A 17415-nucleotide genomic window follows, 5' to 3' on the forward strand; every position below is an offset into this window, starting at 1 on the left:
GGCTCCCTGCCCCGCTGGGAGCCTGCTTCTTCCTCTCCCACTCCCCCTGCTTGTGTTCCCTTTCTCACTGGCTGTCTCTCTCTCTGTCAAATAAATAAATAAAATCTTTTAAAAAAATAAAAAATAATAAGCTAATAGTCTGACGAATCACAGACCTGTACCTCTGAAATAAATAATATGCTATATGTTAATAATAGTAAAAAAAAACTGTATAAAGCAGCAGTAATAGTATCTTGGAGGGTTAAAATTTAAAAATATCATTAACATTCAAAAATGAAAGAATAATAGAGGTGAAACCTAGGTGTTTCTGCTAAAAGTATTAGCAGGTGTAGATTGTAGCTTATTTAGACAGAGTGAAAACATAATTTGGAGAGTAGAATTTTGTTTTGTTTGGGGACAGTAGAATTTTATAGGAATTTTTAAAGTCTCCACCAAAATAGTTGCCACTATATCAGTTCAGCTGGCCTAAGCTAATATGGTTTTTGGGTTTTGTGATTCAGAAAGGAAAGTACTTTATACCTCTCATGTACCTGAGAGTGGGATTGGACACAGACCTTCAGAGTGGGAGCTACAAAGTTAAGAACAGCGCAGCCTGAAATTTCAAGGGTCACTATTTTAGGTCTAGATTTGGGCTAGTAAGTGGGCTACACAGTGGGAGAAACCCACCCAAATCCAGAAGTTGGCTAACAAAAACATGCATGATTAGATGTGGAATTAGTTGAATTTAGAGCCAAGACAACCGAGAAACATTCACTCTAAACTCTTCCTTGTAAAGAGTTTTGTTTCTCTTTGTTGGTTTCTATGTACAACAACAACATATACAACATCTATATATTGATCCTTGAACAACATGGAAATTAGGGGTGCTAACCCCCCCAACCCCTTGCAGTCAAAAATACACATATAACTTTTGATTACCTCGAAACTTGACTACTAATAGCCTACTGTTGACAAGAAAGAAACCTTACCAATATCATAAACAGTGATTAACACAGATTTTGTGTTGTATGTATTATATGCTGCTTTCTCTTTTTTAAAGATTTTTTAAAATTTTTATTTATTTGTTAGCGAGAGAGGCAGGTAGAGGAGAAGCAGGCTCCCTGCTGAGCAAGGATCCCGATGCAGACTCCATCCCAGGACCCTGGGAGCATGACCTGCGCTGAAAGCAGACGCTTAACTGAGCCACCCAGGTGTTCCCTATATACTGCATTCTTATAATAAATTAAGCTAGAGAAAAGGAAATGTTATTAAGAAAATCGAAAGGAAGGAAATATACATTTATAATACTATATTGTAAAAAAAAATCTGTGTATAAGTGAATTTGTGCAGTTCAAACCTGTGTTCAGAGATCAACTGTATAGACATTTTTATTTTTTTCTATTCATTTTATTATTATTTTTAAGTCCAGTGTAATTAACTTACACTGTTATATTAGTTTCAAATATATAGTGTGTGTGTATATATATATATAATATGTATACATAATTTAACAATTTTATGCATTACTCAGTGCTCATCACAATAACTGTACCCTTAATCCCCATTACCTACCTGCCCTCCAGTAACCAACATTTCATTCTATATATTTGTCTGTTTTTTTTGTCTTCGTTTTTCTTTGTGTGTTTGTTTTGTTCCTTAAATTCCACATATGAATGAAATCACTGGTATTTGTCTTTCTCTAGCTGACATTTCAGTTACCATTATGCCCTCTACATCCATGTTGTTGCAAATAGCAAGATTTCATTCTTTTTTAAAATTCTTTTTTATGGCTGAGTAAGGTGCCATTATGGATATGTTATATATATAAATATTTTTCTTTTTCAAATTTTTATTTAAATTCTTGTTAACATATAGTGTAATATTGGTTTCAGGAGTAGAGTTTAGTGATTCGTGTCTTACATGTAACACCTGGTGCTCATCACAAGTGCCCTCCTTAATGCCCATCACTCATTTAGCCCATCCCCTGCCTACTTCCCCTTCATCAACCCTGTTTGTTCTCTATCATTAAGAGTCTCTTGTGCTTTGTATCCCTCTCTTTTTTCCCCCTTCCCTTATGTCTATCTCTTTTGTTTCTTAAATTCCACACACAAGTGAAATCGTATGGTATTTGTCTTTCTCTGACTGACTTATTTTGCTTAGTGTAATACTCTAGCTCCATCCACGTTGTTGCAAATGGCAAGATTTCGTTCTCTTTGATGGCTGAATGATAGTATTCCATTGTGTATATATATTTATATGCCACATCATCTTTATCCATTCGTCTGTTGGTGGACAGCTGGGCTCTTTCCATTGTTTGCTTATTGTGGACATTACTGCTGTAAACATTGGGGTACGTGTACCCCTTCCACTCTGAGTTTTTGTATCCTTTGGGTAAATACCTAGTAGTGCAATTGCTGGGTCATAGGGTAGTTCTGTTTTTAACTTTTTTGAGTTGTGAAAACATACTGTTTTCCAGAGTGGCTGCAGCAGCTTACATTCCCATGAACAGTATTAGAGGGCTCCCCTTTCTCTGCATCCTCACCAATATTTGTTCTTTCCTGACTTGTTAATTTTAGCCATTCTGACAGGTGTGAGGTGGCATCTCATTGTGGTTTTCATTTGCATTTCCCTGATGCTGAGCGATGTTGAGCATCTTCTCATGTATCTGTTGGCCACTTGGATGTCTTCTTTGGAAAAATATCTATTCATGTCTTTTGCCTATTTCTTAACTGGATTATTTGGTTTTTTGGGTATTGAGTTTGATAAGTTCTTTATAGATTTGGGGTACTAACCCCTTATCAGATTTTTGCAAATATCCTCTCCCATTCCATAGGCTGCCTTTTAGTTCTGTTGATGGTTTCCTTTGCTGTGCAGAAGCTTTTTATCGTGATGAAGTCCCACTAGTTCATTATGCTTTTGTTTTCCCTTGCCTTTGGAGACGTGTCTAGTAAGAAGTTGCTATGGCCAAGATCAAAGAGGATGCTGCCTGTGTTCTTCTCTAGGATTTTGATGGTTCATACATTTTGAATTTATTTTTCTGTATGGTGTAGGAAAGTGGTCCAGTTTCATTCTTCTGCATGTGGCTATCGAGTTTTCCCAACACCATTTGTTAAGGAGACTCTTTTTTCCACTGGATATTCTTTACTGCTTTGTCGAAGATTGGTTGACCACATAGTTGTGGGTCCATTTCTGGGTTTCCTATTCTGTTCCATTGATCTATGTGTCTGTTTTTGTGCCAGTACCTTACTGTCTTCATGATGACATCTTTGTAATATAGCTTGAAGTCTGGAATCCTGATGCCTCCAGCTTTGCTTTGCTTTTTCAGGATTTCTTTGGCTGTTTGGGGTCTTTTCTGGTTCCATACAAATTTTAGGATTGTTCTAGCTCTATAAAAAATGTTGGTGTTATTTTGATAGGGATTGCATTGAATGTGTACATTGCTTTGGGTAGTATGGACATTTTAACAATGTTTGTTCTTCCAACCCATGAGCATAGGATGTTTTTCCATTTCTTCGTGTCCTCTTCAATTTCTTTCGTAAGTGTTCTATAGTTTTCAGAGTACAGATCTTTTACCTCTTTGGATAGGTTTATTCCTAGGTATCTTAGGGTTTTTGGTGCAAGTGTAAATTTCTTTTTGATTTCTTTTGATTGATTTCTTTTGAAATCTTCCTTGATTTCTTTTTCTGCTGCTTCATTATTGATGTGTAGAAATGAAACAGATTTCTGTGCATTGATTTTGTATACTATGACTTGCTGACTTTTCCTGTATCAGTTCTAGCAATTTTTTGGTAGAGTCTTTCAGGTTTTCTACGTAAGAGTGTAACATTATCTGCAGATAATGAAAGTTTAACTTCTTCCTTGCTATTTGGATACCTTTTATTTCTTTTTGTAGTCTGATTGCTGAGGCTAAGATTTCCAGTACTACGTTAAATAGTAATGGTGAGAATGGACATCCCTGTCTTCTTGACCATAGATGTAAACCTCTCAGTTTTTCCCCAATGAGGTTGATACTAGCTGTGAGTCTTGCATATCTGGCTTTTATGATGTTGAGGTATGTTCCCTCTATACCTAGTTTGTTGAGGGTTTTTAATCAAGAATGGATGCTGTATTTTGTCAAATGCTTTTTTTCTGCATCTATTGAGAGGATCTTATAGTTCTTTATCCTTTCTTTAATGTGGTGTATCACATTGATTGATTTGCAGATATTGAACCACCCCTGCAGCCCAGGAATAAATCCCACTTGGTTGTGGAGAGTAATCCTTTTAATGTACCTTTGGATTCAGTTTGCTAGTATCTTGTTGAGAATTTTTGCATCTGTGTTCATCAGGAATATTGACCTGTAATTGTCCTTTTTAGTGGGGACTTTGTCTGGTTTTGGGATCAAGGTAATGCTGGTCTCATAGAATGAGTTTGGAAGTTTTCCTTCCATTTCTATTTTTTGGAAGAATAGGGATTAATTCTTCTTTAAATGCCTGGTAGATTTCCTCTGGGAAGCCATCTGGTCTTGGACTCTTATTTGTTGGGAGATCTTTATTTATTTATTTTTTAAGATTTTTATTTATTTGAGAGTGAGTGAGAGAGAGAGAGAGCATGAGCAGGGGGAGGGGCAGAAGGAGAGGAAGAAGCAGGCTCCCCACCAAACAGGGAGCCCNTAATTTTAGCCATTCTGACAGGTGTGAGGTGGCATCTCATTGTGGTTTTCATTTGCATTTCCCTGATGCTGAGCGATGTTGAGCATCTTCTCATGTATCTGTTGGCCACTTGGATGTCTTCTTTGGAAAAATATCTATTCATGTCTTTTGCCTATTTCTTAACTGGATTATTTGGTTTTTTGGGTATTGAGTTTGATAAGTTCTTTATAGATTTGGGGTACTAACCCCTTATCAGATTTTTGCAAATATCCTCTCCCATTCCATAGGCTGCCTTTTAGTTCTGTTGATGGTTTCCTTTGCTGTGCAGAAGCTTTTTATCGTGATGAAGTCCCACTAGTTCATTATGCTTTTGTTTTCCCTTGCCTTTGGAGACGTGTCTAGTAAGAAGTTGCTATGGCCAAGATCAAAGAGGATGCTGCCTGTGTTCTTCTCTAGGATTTTGATGGTTCATACATTTTGAATTTATTTTTCTGTATGGTGTAGGAAAGTGGTCCAGTTTCATTCTTCTGCATGTGGCTATCGAGTTTTCCCAACACCATTTGTTAAGGAGACTCTTTTTTCCACTGGATATTCTTTACTGCTTTGTCGAAGATTGGTTGACCACATAGTTGTGGGTCCATTTCTGGGTTTCCTATTCTGTTCCATTGATCTATGTGTCTGTTTTTGTGCCAGTACCTTACTGTCTTCATGATGACATCTTTGTAATATAGCTTGAAGTCTGGAATCCTGATGCCTCCAGCTTTGCTTTGCTTTTTCAGGATTTCTTTGGCTGTTTGGGGTCTTTTCTGGTTCCATACAAATTTTAGGATTGTTCTAGCTCTATAAAAAATGTTGGTGTTATTTTGATAGGGATTGCATTGAATGTGTACATTGCTTTGGGTAGTATGGACATTTTAACAATGTTTGTTCTTCCAACCCATGAGCATAGGATGTTTTTCCATTTCTTCGTGTCCTCTTCAATTTCTTTCGTAAGTGTTCTATAGTTTTCAGAGTACAGATCTTTTACCTCTTTGGATAGGTTTATTCCTAGGTATCTTAGGGTTTTTGGTGCAAGTGTAAATTTCTTTTTGATTTCTTTTGATTGATTTCTTTTGAAATCTTCCTTGATTTCTTTTTCTGCTGCTTCATTATTGATGTGTAGAAATGAAACAGATTTCTGTGCATTGATTTTGTATACTATGACTTGCTGACTTTTCCTGTATCAGTTCTAGCAATTTTTTGGTAGAGTCTTTCAGGTTTTCTACGTAAGAGTGTAACATTATCTGCAGATAATGAAAGTTTAACTTCTTCCTTGCTATTTGGATACCTTTTATTTCTTTTTGTAGTCTGATTGCTGAGGCTAAGATTTCCAGTACTACGTTAAATAGTAATGGTGAGAATGGACATCCCTGTCTTCTTGACCATAGATGTAAACCTCTCAGTTTTTCCCCAATGAGGTTGATACTAGCTGTGAGTCTTGCATATCTGGCTTTTATGATGTTGAGGTATGTTCCCTCTATACCTAGTTTGTTGAGGGTTTTTAATCAAGAATGGATGCTGTATTTTGTCAAATGCTTTTTTTCTGCATCTATTGAGAGGATCTTATAGTTCTTTATCCTTTCTTTAATGTGGTGTATCACATTGATTGATTTGCAGATATTGAACCACCCCTGCAGCCCAGGAATAAATCCCACTTGGTTGTGGAGAGTAATCCTTTTAATGTACCTTTGGATTCAGTTTGCTAGTATCTTGTTGAGAATTTTTGCATCTGTGTTCATCAGGAATATTGACCTGTAATTGTCCTTTTTAGTGGGGACTTTGTCTGGTTTTGGGATCAAGGTAATGCTGGTCTCATAGAATGAGTTTGGAAGTTTTCCTTCCATTTCTATTTTTTGGAAGAATAGGGATTAATTCTTCTTTAAATGCCTGGTAGATTTCCTCTGGGAAGCCATCTGGTCTTGGACTCTTATTTGTTGGGAGATCTTTATTTATTTATTTTTTAAGATTTTTATTTATTTGAGAGTGAGTGAGAGAGAGAGAGAGCATGAGCAGGGGGAGGGGCAGAAGGAGAGGAAGAAGCAGGCTCCCCACCAAACAGGGAGCCCAACTTGGAGCTGTATGCTAGGACCCCGGGATCACAACCGGAGCTAAAGGCAGACGCTTAACTGACTAAGCCACCCAGGTGCCCCTTGTTGGGAGATTTTTGATTACTGATTCACTTGTGTTACCTGTTATAGGTCTGTTCAAATTTTCTATTTCTTCTTGTTTCAGTTTTGGTAGCTTATATGTTTCTAGGAATTTGTCCATTTCTTCCAGATTGTCCAGTTCATTGGCATATAATTTTTCAGAATATTCTCTTATAATTGTTTATATTTCTCTGGTGTTGCTTGTGATCTTTCCTCTTTCATTCGTGATTTTATTTATTTGGGTCCTTTCTCTTTTCTTTTTCATAAGTCTAGGTGGGGGCTTATCAATTTTATTAATTCTTTCGAAGAATCAGCTCTTAGTTTCATTGATCTGTTCTACTGTTTTTTGTTTGTTTGCTTCAATATGGATTATTTCTGCTCTAAGTTTTTTTATTTCCCTTCTGCTGGCTTTAGGCTCTATTTGCTGTTCCTTTTGTAGCTCCTTTAGGTGTAAGGTTAGGTTGTATATTTGAGACATTTCTTGCTTCTTGAGATAGGCCTGTATTACAATATATTTCCCTCTTAGGACCACCTTTGCTGCATCCCAAAGGTTTTGGACTGTCATGTTTTCATTTTCATTTGCTTCCATGTATTTTTTAACAATTTCTTCTTTAATTTCCTGGTTACCCCATTCATTCTTTAGAAGGATGTTCTTTAACCTACATGTATTTGTGGTCTGTCCAATTTTTTTCTTGTGTTTTACTTCAAGTTTCAGAGCATATGGTCAGAAACTATGCATGGTATGATCTCAGTCTCTTTGTACTTGTTGAGGGCTGATTTGTGACCCAGTGTGTGATCTGTTCTGGAGAATGTTCCATGTGCACTCGAAAGGAATGTGTTTTCTGCTGCTTTAGGATGGAATGTACTGAATATATCTGTTAAGTCCATCTGGTCCAGTGTATCATTCAAAGCCCTTGTTTTCTTGTTGATCTTCTGCTTAGATGACCTGTCCATTGCTGTGAGTGGGGTGTTAAAGTCTCTTACTGTTATTGTATTATTATCAATGAGTTTCTTTATGTTTTATATTCATTGATTTCTATTTGGGTGTTCCCAAGTTGGGGGCATAAATATTTACACTTGTTAGATCTTCTTGTTGGATAGACCCCTTTATTGATATATTGTCCTCCCTCAGCTCTTGTTACAGTCTTTGATTTACACGTTAGTTTGTACTCTGGCTTTCTTTTGATGTCCGTTAGCATGATAGATGGTTCTCCACCCCCTCACTTTCAGTCTGCAAGTGTGTTTAGGTATAAAATGAGTTTCTTCTCTCTCTCGCTCTTTCTTGCTCTCACATAAGTAAATAAAATCATTAAAAAGGGGAGGGCGCGTGGGTGGCTCAGTTGGTTAAGCATCTGCCTTTAGTTCAGGTCATTATCCCAGGGTCCTTGGCTCGAGTCCCACTTCGGGCTCCCTGCTCACTGGGAAGTCTGCTTCTCCCTCTCCCTCTGCCCCTTTTCCCTGCTCGTGGTCTCTCACTCACTCTCTGTTTCTCAAATAAATAAATAAAATCTTTAAAAAATATATAAATAAATTAAATGAGTCTTTTTAGGCAGCATATAGATATGGGTCTTATTTTTTTATCCATTCTAATACCCTGTGTCTTTTGATTGGAACATCTAGTCCATTTGCATTCAGAGTGATTTTTGATGTGTACGAATTTAGTGCCCGTTGTGTTACCTATAAAGTTGGTGTTTCTGGTGATGTTCTCTCTTCCTTTCTGGTCTTTGTTGCTTTTGGTCTTTTTTTCCCCATTCATAGAGTTCCCTTTAATATTTTTTGCAGGGCTGGTTTAGTGGTCACAAACTCCTTTAATTTTTGCTTGTCTTGGAAACTCTTTTATTTCTCCTTCTATTGTGAATGACAGCCTTGCTGGATAAAGTATTCTTGGCTGCATATTTTTCCCATTCAGCATGGTGAATATATCATGCCAGTGCTTTCTGGCCTGCCAGGTTTTTGTGGACAGATCTGCTGGGAACCTGAGATGTCTTCCCTTGTAGGTTAAGGACATTTTTCCCTTGCTAATTTCAGGATTCTTTCCTTGTCTGTGTATTTTGTGAATTTGACTATGATATGTCTTGGTGATGGCCAGCTTTTGTTGAATTTAATAGGAGTTCTCTGTGCTTCTTGGATTTTGATGTCTGTTTCCTTCCCCACATTAGGGAAGTTTTCAGCTATAATTTGCTCACATAAACCTTCTGTCCCTTTTTCTCTTTCTTCTTCTCTGGGACTCCTATGATATGAATGTTATTATGCTTTAAAGAGTCACTGATTTCCCTACATCTACATTCATGATCCAATACTTTCCTTACTCTCTTCTTTTCAGCATCATTATTTTCCATAATTTTATCATCCACATCTGTATCCAGTGCTCGTCCATCCTTGTTATCGTTATTACATCCAGTCAGTTTTGCATCTTGGTTATAGCATTTTTTACTTTAGCCTGACTAGTTTTTTTAGTTCTTTTATCTCTGCAGTAAGGGATTCTCTAGTGTCTTATATGCTTTTCTCAAGCCCAGCTAGTATCCTTATAATTGTTTTAAATTCTCGTTCAGGCATCTTACTTCTGTCTGTATGGATTAAATCCCTGGCTGTTACTTCTTCCTGTTCTTTCTTTTGGGGTGAATTCCTCTGCCTTGTCATTTTTGTCTAGGTCACTTTTTTTGTGATTGTTAGGAAAGCCTGTTACATTACTGCTCCTGAGAGTAATGGCTATATTAAGAAGAGGTTCCCCCCCACCCCACCCTGGCAAGGAAAAGAGGTCCTATACTGTCTTGGTGATTCAGGAGGTGTTTCAGAGCGTGCACTCTGCTGTTGTGTTTTGTCTGCTCCTTCCCTCAGGTCAGTCCTCTGCAGTTTCTCCTTGCCTACAGTGAGGGGTGTTTGGACCTTGTCCAGTGTGTGGCAAGTTTTAACTAGCTGTGTTTTGGTCTGCTTGTTATAAGAAGCTAGATCCAGGGGTCCCTGGGTGGCTCGGTGGGTTAAGCGTGTCTGCCTTTGGCTCAGGTCATGATCCCAGGGTCCTGGGATCAGGCCCCATGTCAGGCTCCCTGCTCAGTGGGGAACCTGCTTCTCCCTCTCCCTCACCTTCTCCCCCTGCTTGTGCTCTCTCTCTCTCTCTCTCTCTCTCTCTTTCTCTCTCCCTCTGTCGAATAAATAAATACAATCTTAAAAAAAAAAAAAAAGAAAGAAGGTAGATCCTGTTTCCCCTAGAGCTAAAGCTTTCCAGCACTATGTGATCAGTAGCCTTGGTGCTTGTAAGGGGTCTTCTGGGGTGGGGCCTGCTGTGCTGATTCTCAGGCCAGCTTTCCCTAGTGGAGACTTACATGCAGGGGGAGGTGGTGGGGTTGGGGAAGCTTGGTGTAAGCAGCTTCAGCCCCCACTGGGTGGCACTGTGTTGCTCACTGAAGTCAGTCAGTGCTGACGGGCAGGGGAGAACATTGCCTTTCCCGGCACACTCTCTCTCCTGGAGCGGGGAGTTTGCACCAGCACTCTTCAGGAAGTCCTCACAGATGAGCAAACAATCACCCCTCCTTGTCCCTGGCGTCCGTCAAGATCCCTGCCTTCACCCTGTTTGTATCCAAGCTGTTTGCGTACTAGGCAGCACAATACTGCTGTGTTTTATCTCGGGCACATGGCTGTGTTTCAGAACTCCAGATTGTAGGGATCCACACGCACAGACCCACACTCATCCTCTTGGGGAAGGTCTGGCCACACTGGCTGCTGCCGGTTTGTCCCAGAAAAGCAGTCACACAGCCGCACAGGGGTTTATGGTAAAGCACAGCTGATCGCCAGCACCCAGGTTTGTTGTGCTCAGCCAGTGTCTCTGTTCCTATGGAGGGAACAGGGACACACATCGGCGCCACTAGTTCTTCTGTCCCCAGAAAGGCCATGCCACCACGCCCAGATGCACTCCAAAAAGGGGAGTTCTTTCTACACATATGACCAGGGGATGCTCAGACCCCACTCCCACTTCCAGGGCTCCACCCTCCTTTCCCACCAGAGCACCACTAAGCCCGCCAGGCACAACCCCATCGATGGCACAATCTTCTAAAACTTCAGACTTTGCGCTCCGCTGCTTATAAAAACGAGCAGTAGTCATACCCTCCACTTTTCCCTGTCACTGGTTTTGGGGAATAATTTTTTTTTGTGCAATCCCCAGCCTGCTGCTTCTCTCTCTCTCTCCCTCACTGTCTCACTCCTCTCCCCATGATCAGGTCTCCCTTCCCTCTGAAGCACCCCCAGCTTTTCTCTCCCCCAAATCAACTCTCCACTACTCCCATCTCCATGAGGTGGCTGTTTTTCTACCTGTAGATGTGCAATTTGTGCTCTCAGTCCTCAGATCAATTCCTTGGGTGTTCAGAATGATTTGATATTTATCTAGCTGTGTTCGAGGGATGAGGCAAGCTTAGGGTCCCCCTACTCCTCTGCCATCTTAACTCCTAAATATATACCTTTATAAATCTATACCCATATCTTCTTTATCCATTCATCTATTTTTTTTAAGGTTTTATTTATTTATTTGAGAGAGTGAGAGAAGGCAAGGCTGACTACCTGCTGAGCAGGGAGCCCCATGCCCCTGGGATCATGACCTGAGCCGAAGACGGCGGCTTCACCAACTGAGCCACCCGGGCGCCCCCTATCCATTCATCTATTGATAGACACTTGGGTTGTATAAAGTCATTTTTAAAACATCAGCTCTGTGTGAATTTGTGGCTTAAGGGGGGAAAGCTGAGTGCTCCTTGACTAAAACAGAGAGTGGAGCAGCACTGCCTGGGGGTGGGACCCTGTGTTGGGCTGTCTGTCCGAATGAGCTGGGAGGGAGAAGCAGAGCTGTGGGAATGAAAGTATGTGTAACCATCTACAGATGCTACTGCTTCCAGTCTTCGCATCTGAAATATCTCCTTCAGATCTCAGAATCGAAATAGCCATCTACTGCTTTTATCAGCATGATTCAGGTATAGTTTCTAAAGTATGCGAAGTCTGAATTGTTTTTAATCCCTTGCGATCTTTTCCTGATTAGCCTTTCCTCCCTTAGAATGTTCCTGAGGCCTATCTCTTTTTTTTTCCAGTTTTATTGAGATAACATTGGCATCTCAGTTCTATCTTAATTTGGCTTCTGGAGGCTACAGTTTACCTCTGATCCTTGTTATTTTTCAGGGCTTGTAGTAGAATGCCAACAAGAACGATCACAGATTAAAAATAAAGAAATAGCTTTGCGTGTGTTGAGAGCTAGACTCTACCAGCAGATTATTGAGAAAGACAAGTGTCAGCAACAAAGTACTAGAAAACTGCAGGTAAGATTTATATTCTATAATAATAGCTTTGTGGGGCACCTGGCTGGTTCAGTCAGAAGAGCATGTGACTCTTGATCTCGGCGTCATGAGTTCAAGTCCCATGTTGGGTGTAGAGATTGCTTAAAATAAAAAATAATAATAATATCCCTGCACAACAGTCATCACTTTATGTAGAAAATGTAGCATTTGTTCTTGATCAAATGGGAATATCTTATAGCATAGGGAAACATGCTTATTTGTAAATAAGTAATAATTTCATGCATATGGACTAACAGATTATGGCTACATTTGGATGTGCCAGTTTGGAAATGAACAGATGAGGTATGTGTAAACTCAGAATTATTTCCCAGTTGTTTCCCTCCAGTGTTTGTATCATGACTGTTTTGAGAGGAGATTATATTAAAAGATAAAATAATTCTCTGGAAATTAAGAGATTTGCAGATTTTTTATTTAAAAACCTGTGCTTTTTTATTAAAACTCCGTGGGATCAAAAGTAAATGGCACTGCAAAAAACCGGTAATGATGATTGTTACTGATGGGATATGGGGAGGGGGGTAGAAGAGAGATATATTTCCACTATATATACCTTTTGTACTTTCTGAATTTGTACTATATATATATAAAATGTCTAGTATTATTTATTCAAATATGTAGATTAATGCTGAGCAAAATGAATAAATGTCATTGTTTTAAGTAAACAAATTTTAGGATTTTAAATCCTAAAAAATGTAAAGTTGGTCTTTGAGAGAGGTTGGAAGAGAAAGCAAAATAACTGCTTTTGTGTTGTTTGCAGATGGGTATGCTACACTAAATCTGGAAAACTTTGTGGCCTTTAGGAAAATGAATTATATAAACTTAACCATTAATTATTCTTTTTGCCTAGATATCCTGATCTTCTCACACTTTTGCCCTTCTAGCTTTTCGTACCCACATTCTAACTTCCAAGTAGTGAAAGTGACAGGATTAATGGAATATCAATCCTCTGTGGTAATCCTAGGTTGTTGTCCAGCATCAGTATATACAGTTGCAGATAGGAATGCTCATTAACAAGCCATTGCTTCTTGGCACATAAGTGATAACGTAAACACCAAGAACTCAGTGACATTTGAATTAATAAAAGACGTTGGGATTTACTTGCTATTTGGCATTTTAGTACCAGATGTTTCACACAATAATTTTTGAAATAAGTAATTCAAGATTGGCCTGGTGCAAATTGTCTGTGTTTGTGTTTGTGTGTGTGTCTGTGTGTGTGTCCTCTTTAGAAATTTCTGGTTTCAAGCACCAAAAAGATCTCCATGCCTCCCAATTAACTTGTCCATCTGCGTGAAACTTTTTAGTAGGTATTTCTAATGTTTAGAGAAGTTTTTGCTTCAACTAATATGTAAAGTAGCTTTTATAAGGAAGGCATTATGCCAAGTTCTCAGCCCTGGCTCCATTTATCTCCTAAAGAGCTTTGTATATGCCTCAGGCCCCAGCCCCTAAGAGTCTGACATAATTGATTTGGGTGGGAACCTGGGCATTAATATGGTGCTTTGGGATAATAGTTTCCATACCTGGCTGGTTGCAGAATGGATGGCCTGGGAAATGTTCCAAAAATCCATAATCCCTGATTTGGTATATCCGAGATTGGATTTTAAAATCTTTAATTTTAAAAAATTCTCCTGATGGCCAGCCATATTTAATTTAGTTTCATATCATTTGCCTGAGGGGTTAAGAAAATAAGTTACAGAAATGTCTTTTTTTAGTCTAAAAAAGTGAAAGGGAGGGACACCTGGGTGGCTCAGTCAGTTAAGCGGCTGCCTTTGGCTCAGGTCATGATCCCAGGGATCGAGTCCCGCATCAGGCTCCTTGCTTAGCAGGGAGCCTACTTCTCCCTTTGCCTGCTGCTCCCCCTGCTTATGCTCTCTTTCTCTCTCTCTTTCTCTGGCAAATAAGTAAATAAATAACTTTTCTATTTTTTTAAGTGAGAGTGAGTGAGAGAGGCTGTTGTGCTGGGGAGGTAGTAGAGATGAGGAGATTAAGAACACAAATAACCATAGCATAAGGCAAAATGTAGTGTGCTGTGAAGAAGATTCCAAGTGTAAGGGGTTTCAAAGGAGGATATTCATCCATTTCAGTTGTTGCTAGCTGGAAAGGTGGGGATGATGGAGTGGGGGGCGGCATCCCTGGAGAGGATATCTAAGCTGAGTAAGCAGACATGCCCACAGTTTTGATATGGTAGAATAGGTGGCATGATAGCAGTTCACATAATTTTCAGAAATAATGCTGGGAAAGTTGGCTACATTGTGAAGTGCCTTGAATGCTGAGTTGTTTTTGCTTAGTAGACAAGAAGAAACGAGAGAAAAAGATTGATCGGAAAGCTGTTTTAGGCAGACTAAGCAGGGCAACAGATGTAAGCAGAGAGGGAAGATTCAGCAGGAGATTTTTACAGGAATGAAGTTGAAAAGTAATGAGCTCTTGAATGATAGAAATGAAGAGGGCAGGACATAATAGGAGACCCTTAGACCACTGGGAATGGGCAGGTAGAGAATACAATGAACTGAAGTTGGTCTCTCCCCCAGTGTGTGTCAGAGTCTGGCACATAGAAGTAAGCTCCTGTGAGATGTTACTTGAGTTGTGGGATGTCAGTTTCCCACTGGGAACCAAGGACACATGGTGGTGCCATTTATAGAAGCAGGAGGAAGAACTGCTCGGGGGGCAAAGATAATTTCGTCTTAAATATTTGGAGTTTAAACTACCAGAGAGACATCCATTCTTATTCCATCACTTTACAAAGCTGTAGTCTTTAACATTAAGTTCTACCCATTCTTGTTCCTTGTCACTTTGTATATGTGACTTTAAAACAAACAAACAAACTGAAACTGGGGCTCCTCGGTGGCTCGTTCGGTTAAGTGTCTGCCTTCGGCTCAGGTCATGATTCCAGGGTGCTGCAATCAAGTCCTGCATTGGCTCCCTGCTCAGCAGGGAGTCTGCTTCTCCCTCTCTCTTTGCCCCTCCCACTTCTTGTACTCTCTCAACTCTAATAAAAACCTTTTAAAAAAACTAAAACTGTTATAATAGAAAAGTCATTTATAAGTATGTTTTCCATTGTAATAAAGGTGATTATAAAGTTAAAATATGAATTGCCTTTTTGTTATGGCACAGGTGGGAACAAGAGCCCAGTCAGAGAGAATTCGGACGTATAATTTCACCCAGGATAGAGTGACTGACCACAGGATAGCGTATGAAGTTCGTGATATTAAGGTAATATAACTTAATATGCTTTATGTGCCTTTGCTTTTCAAAGAAAGTATACTCAAGTTCTAGAGGGTTATGTCTAAAATATTACCAAGTAATTTAAAATTTTTAAGCCAGTTTAAGGTAGTACCCCCAAAGAGGCAAGCATTCATATTAGTTTGTTGGTAAGAAGTGGGGTCTTAGTGCCACCTTGAAACATTTCTCTTCGAACTCCAAATTCTTTGCTGTGCAATCACAGTGTATTAAGGTATATTCAATATACATATGTACACTGTATCAGATTTCTATCACTGTGTAACAAATGACCACGAACTTCTTGGCTTAAAATAATATTTATTATCTTATCGTTACAGTAGGTTAGAAATCTGGGCACAGCGGAGCTGAGTTCTCTGTCCTTGGGTCCTAAAGACCACCTGCAGGTTGCTTGCTAAGTGGCCCCTCCATACACCCTCTCCCACTTTGAACCTCTTGTAGGAATGGCTCAAGCCTTTTTAAGGGCTCACCTATTTAGGTCAGGCCCACCCCAGTAATATTCCTTTTGAATGACTCAACATCAACTGATTAATACCACTGGAGTGATATTCCATCATATTCACAGTTTCTGCCTCTGCGTAAGAGAGGGAGTTCTGCAAGGTGTGTACACCAGGGGGCATCTTAGAGTTCTACCTACCGTGGGGGATTCTTCTTGAGATTCAGGGGTTGTAATTATGCTATTGGGGAAAGACCCTGTCAACATGGTTTGAACATTAACCTAACTAAATCCCATTTGGCCAGGCCATTGGCACTAATACATTAATGATGAAGCACAGGAAAATTCCCCTTTTGTTTCCCCTGAAGGGGAAAATGAACTGGTTCTCTTAAAGGACTGTGTACAAAAGGCAAGAGGTAGAAGGTTTTGATTTTTTTCCTTGAAGTCATGTGATACCTAGGGCTTCTTTCACTTGATTCTGTCCCATTCTGTACTCAAAATACCAATTTTACAAGGGAAATGTTTGTGTTTTTAAAATATTTAGAAATTTCTGTGTACCTTATGCCACTTCCTCTGTCGTCTTAGCAATTTAAGACTGTCTCAAATAGGAACATAATAGCCTTGTCAAAAAGGAGAAAATATTTGCTAACTTCCCTTTCCTCAGGAAACACACAGTAATAACCAAACATGTTTGGCCATATTGTTCTGATTACACCATATTCTTTCAGTTGTTTTTCTGGTAGTGGTGTTGGTTTTCCCTGAGACCGCTGCATTCTTACGACCAGTAATATTATTTAGAATAGCCCGTAGGTCCCGAGTTAGTATTCAGTCTTGAAACAGAGGCAGGCTAAGTGGCTTTTATAGTTATAAAATATCTGGCTTTGGCCTGAATGCTAACATGTTATTACTAACTAAACTAACATGCCAGATTCAGAAATAATTAGGGAAATTATATTTGTGTGCTCTCATAATGGCTAACCAGCCCATTGGAAAGAAAAAAAAAATCCCGTATTAGTGAAAGGAGAAAGTTTGGAAATGTCATGAAAAAAAATGTAGTAAAACATTAAAATCTGTATGAAGGACAGTGAAGAGACTAATAGGAGTGAGTAATTTAGGAACAGAATAGTTGTAGATGAGGCACAAAAAGCGATAATGGCCCTAACCCTGGGTGCAACAGCCACAGGACAGAATGGAAGGAGTGGAGAGGGAAGCAAGTGGATGTCTGCAGGACTCAGCGCAGCCAAGTTCAGCTCTGTGCCTTTATCTTGGAGCCTCACCGGCTCCCTACGCCATTTACACAGTTCTTGATGAAGCTGCTCTGCTCTTACAGGATCATGATTCTGACCCAAGACAATAATTGGTTTGTTTGGGGAGGAAATCTGAACAAGCCCCCACCAATGAGTTCCTTCATAGCATTTTATTATTTTTTTTTTAAAGATTTTATTTATTTGACAGAGATAGAGACAGCCAGCGAGAGAGGGAACACAAGCATTTTAAAACCAGAGACAAAGAGGGCCATTCTCTCAGCTAAAGCTGAAATATGTAAAATGTGTAAGAGGTTAGAAACCACGTTTCCAGGGGCGCCTGGGTGGCACAGCGGTTAAGCGTCTGCCTTCGGC

The 17415-nt window shown here is 39.5% G+C and overlaps 1 protein-coding gene across 14 annotated transcripts in view; it reads left to right on the forward strand.

Moving 5' to 3' along the window:
- Positions 1 to 17415, forward strand: part of MTRF1 (mitochondrial translation release factor 1) — a 69876-nt gene that overhangs the window by 48337 nt on the left and 4124 nt on the right. For all 14 annotated transcript variants that reach the window (XM_034665252.1, XM_034665253.1, XM_034665251.1 and 11 more), the window contains 2 exons: positions 11954 to 12090; positions 15235 to 15333. In XM_034665252.1, coding sequence (XP_034521143.1) covers positions 11954 to 12090; positions 15235 to 15333 — 236 coding nt within the window. The remainder of the gene's footprint in view (positions 1 to 11953; positions 12091 to 15234; positions 15334 to 17415) is intronic.

Source organism: Ailuropoda melanoleuca, chromosome 7, assembly GCF_002007445.2.
Source record: "Ailuropoda melanoleuca isolate Jingjing chromosome 7, ASM200744v2, whole genome shotgun sequence".
In the NCBI taxonomy this organism is placed as follows: Eukaryota; Metazoa; Chordata; class Mammalia; order Carnivora; family Ursidae; genus Ailuropoda; species Ailuropoda melanoleuca.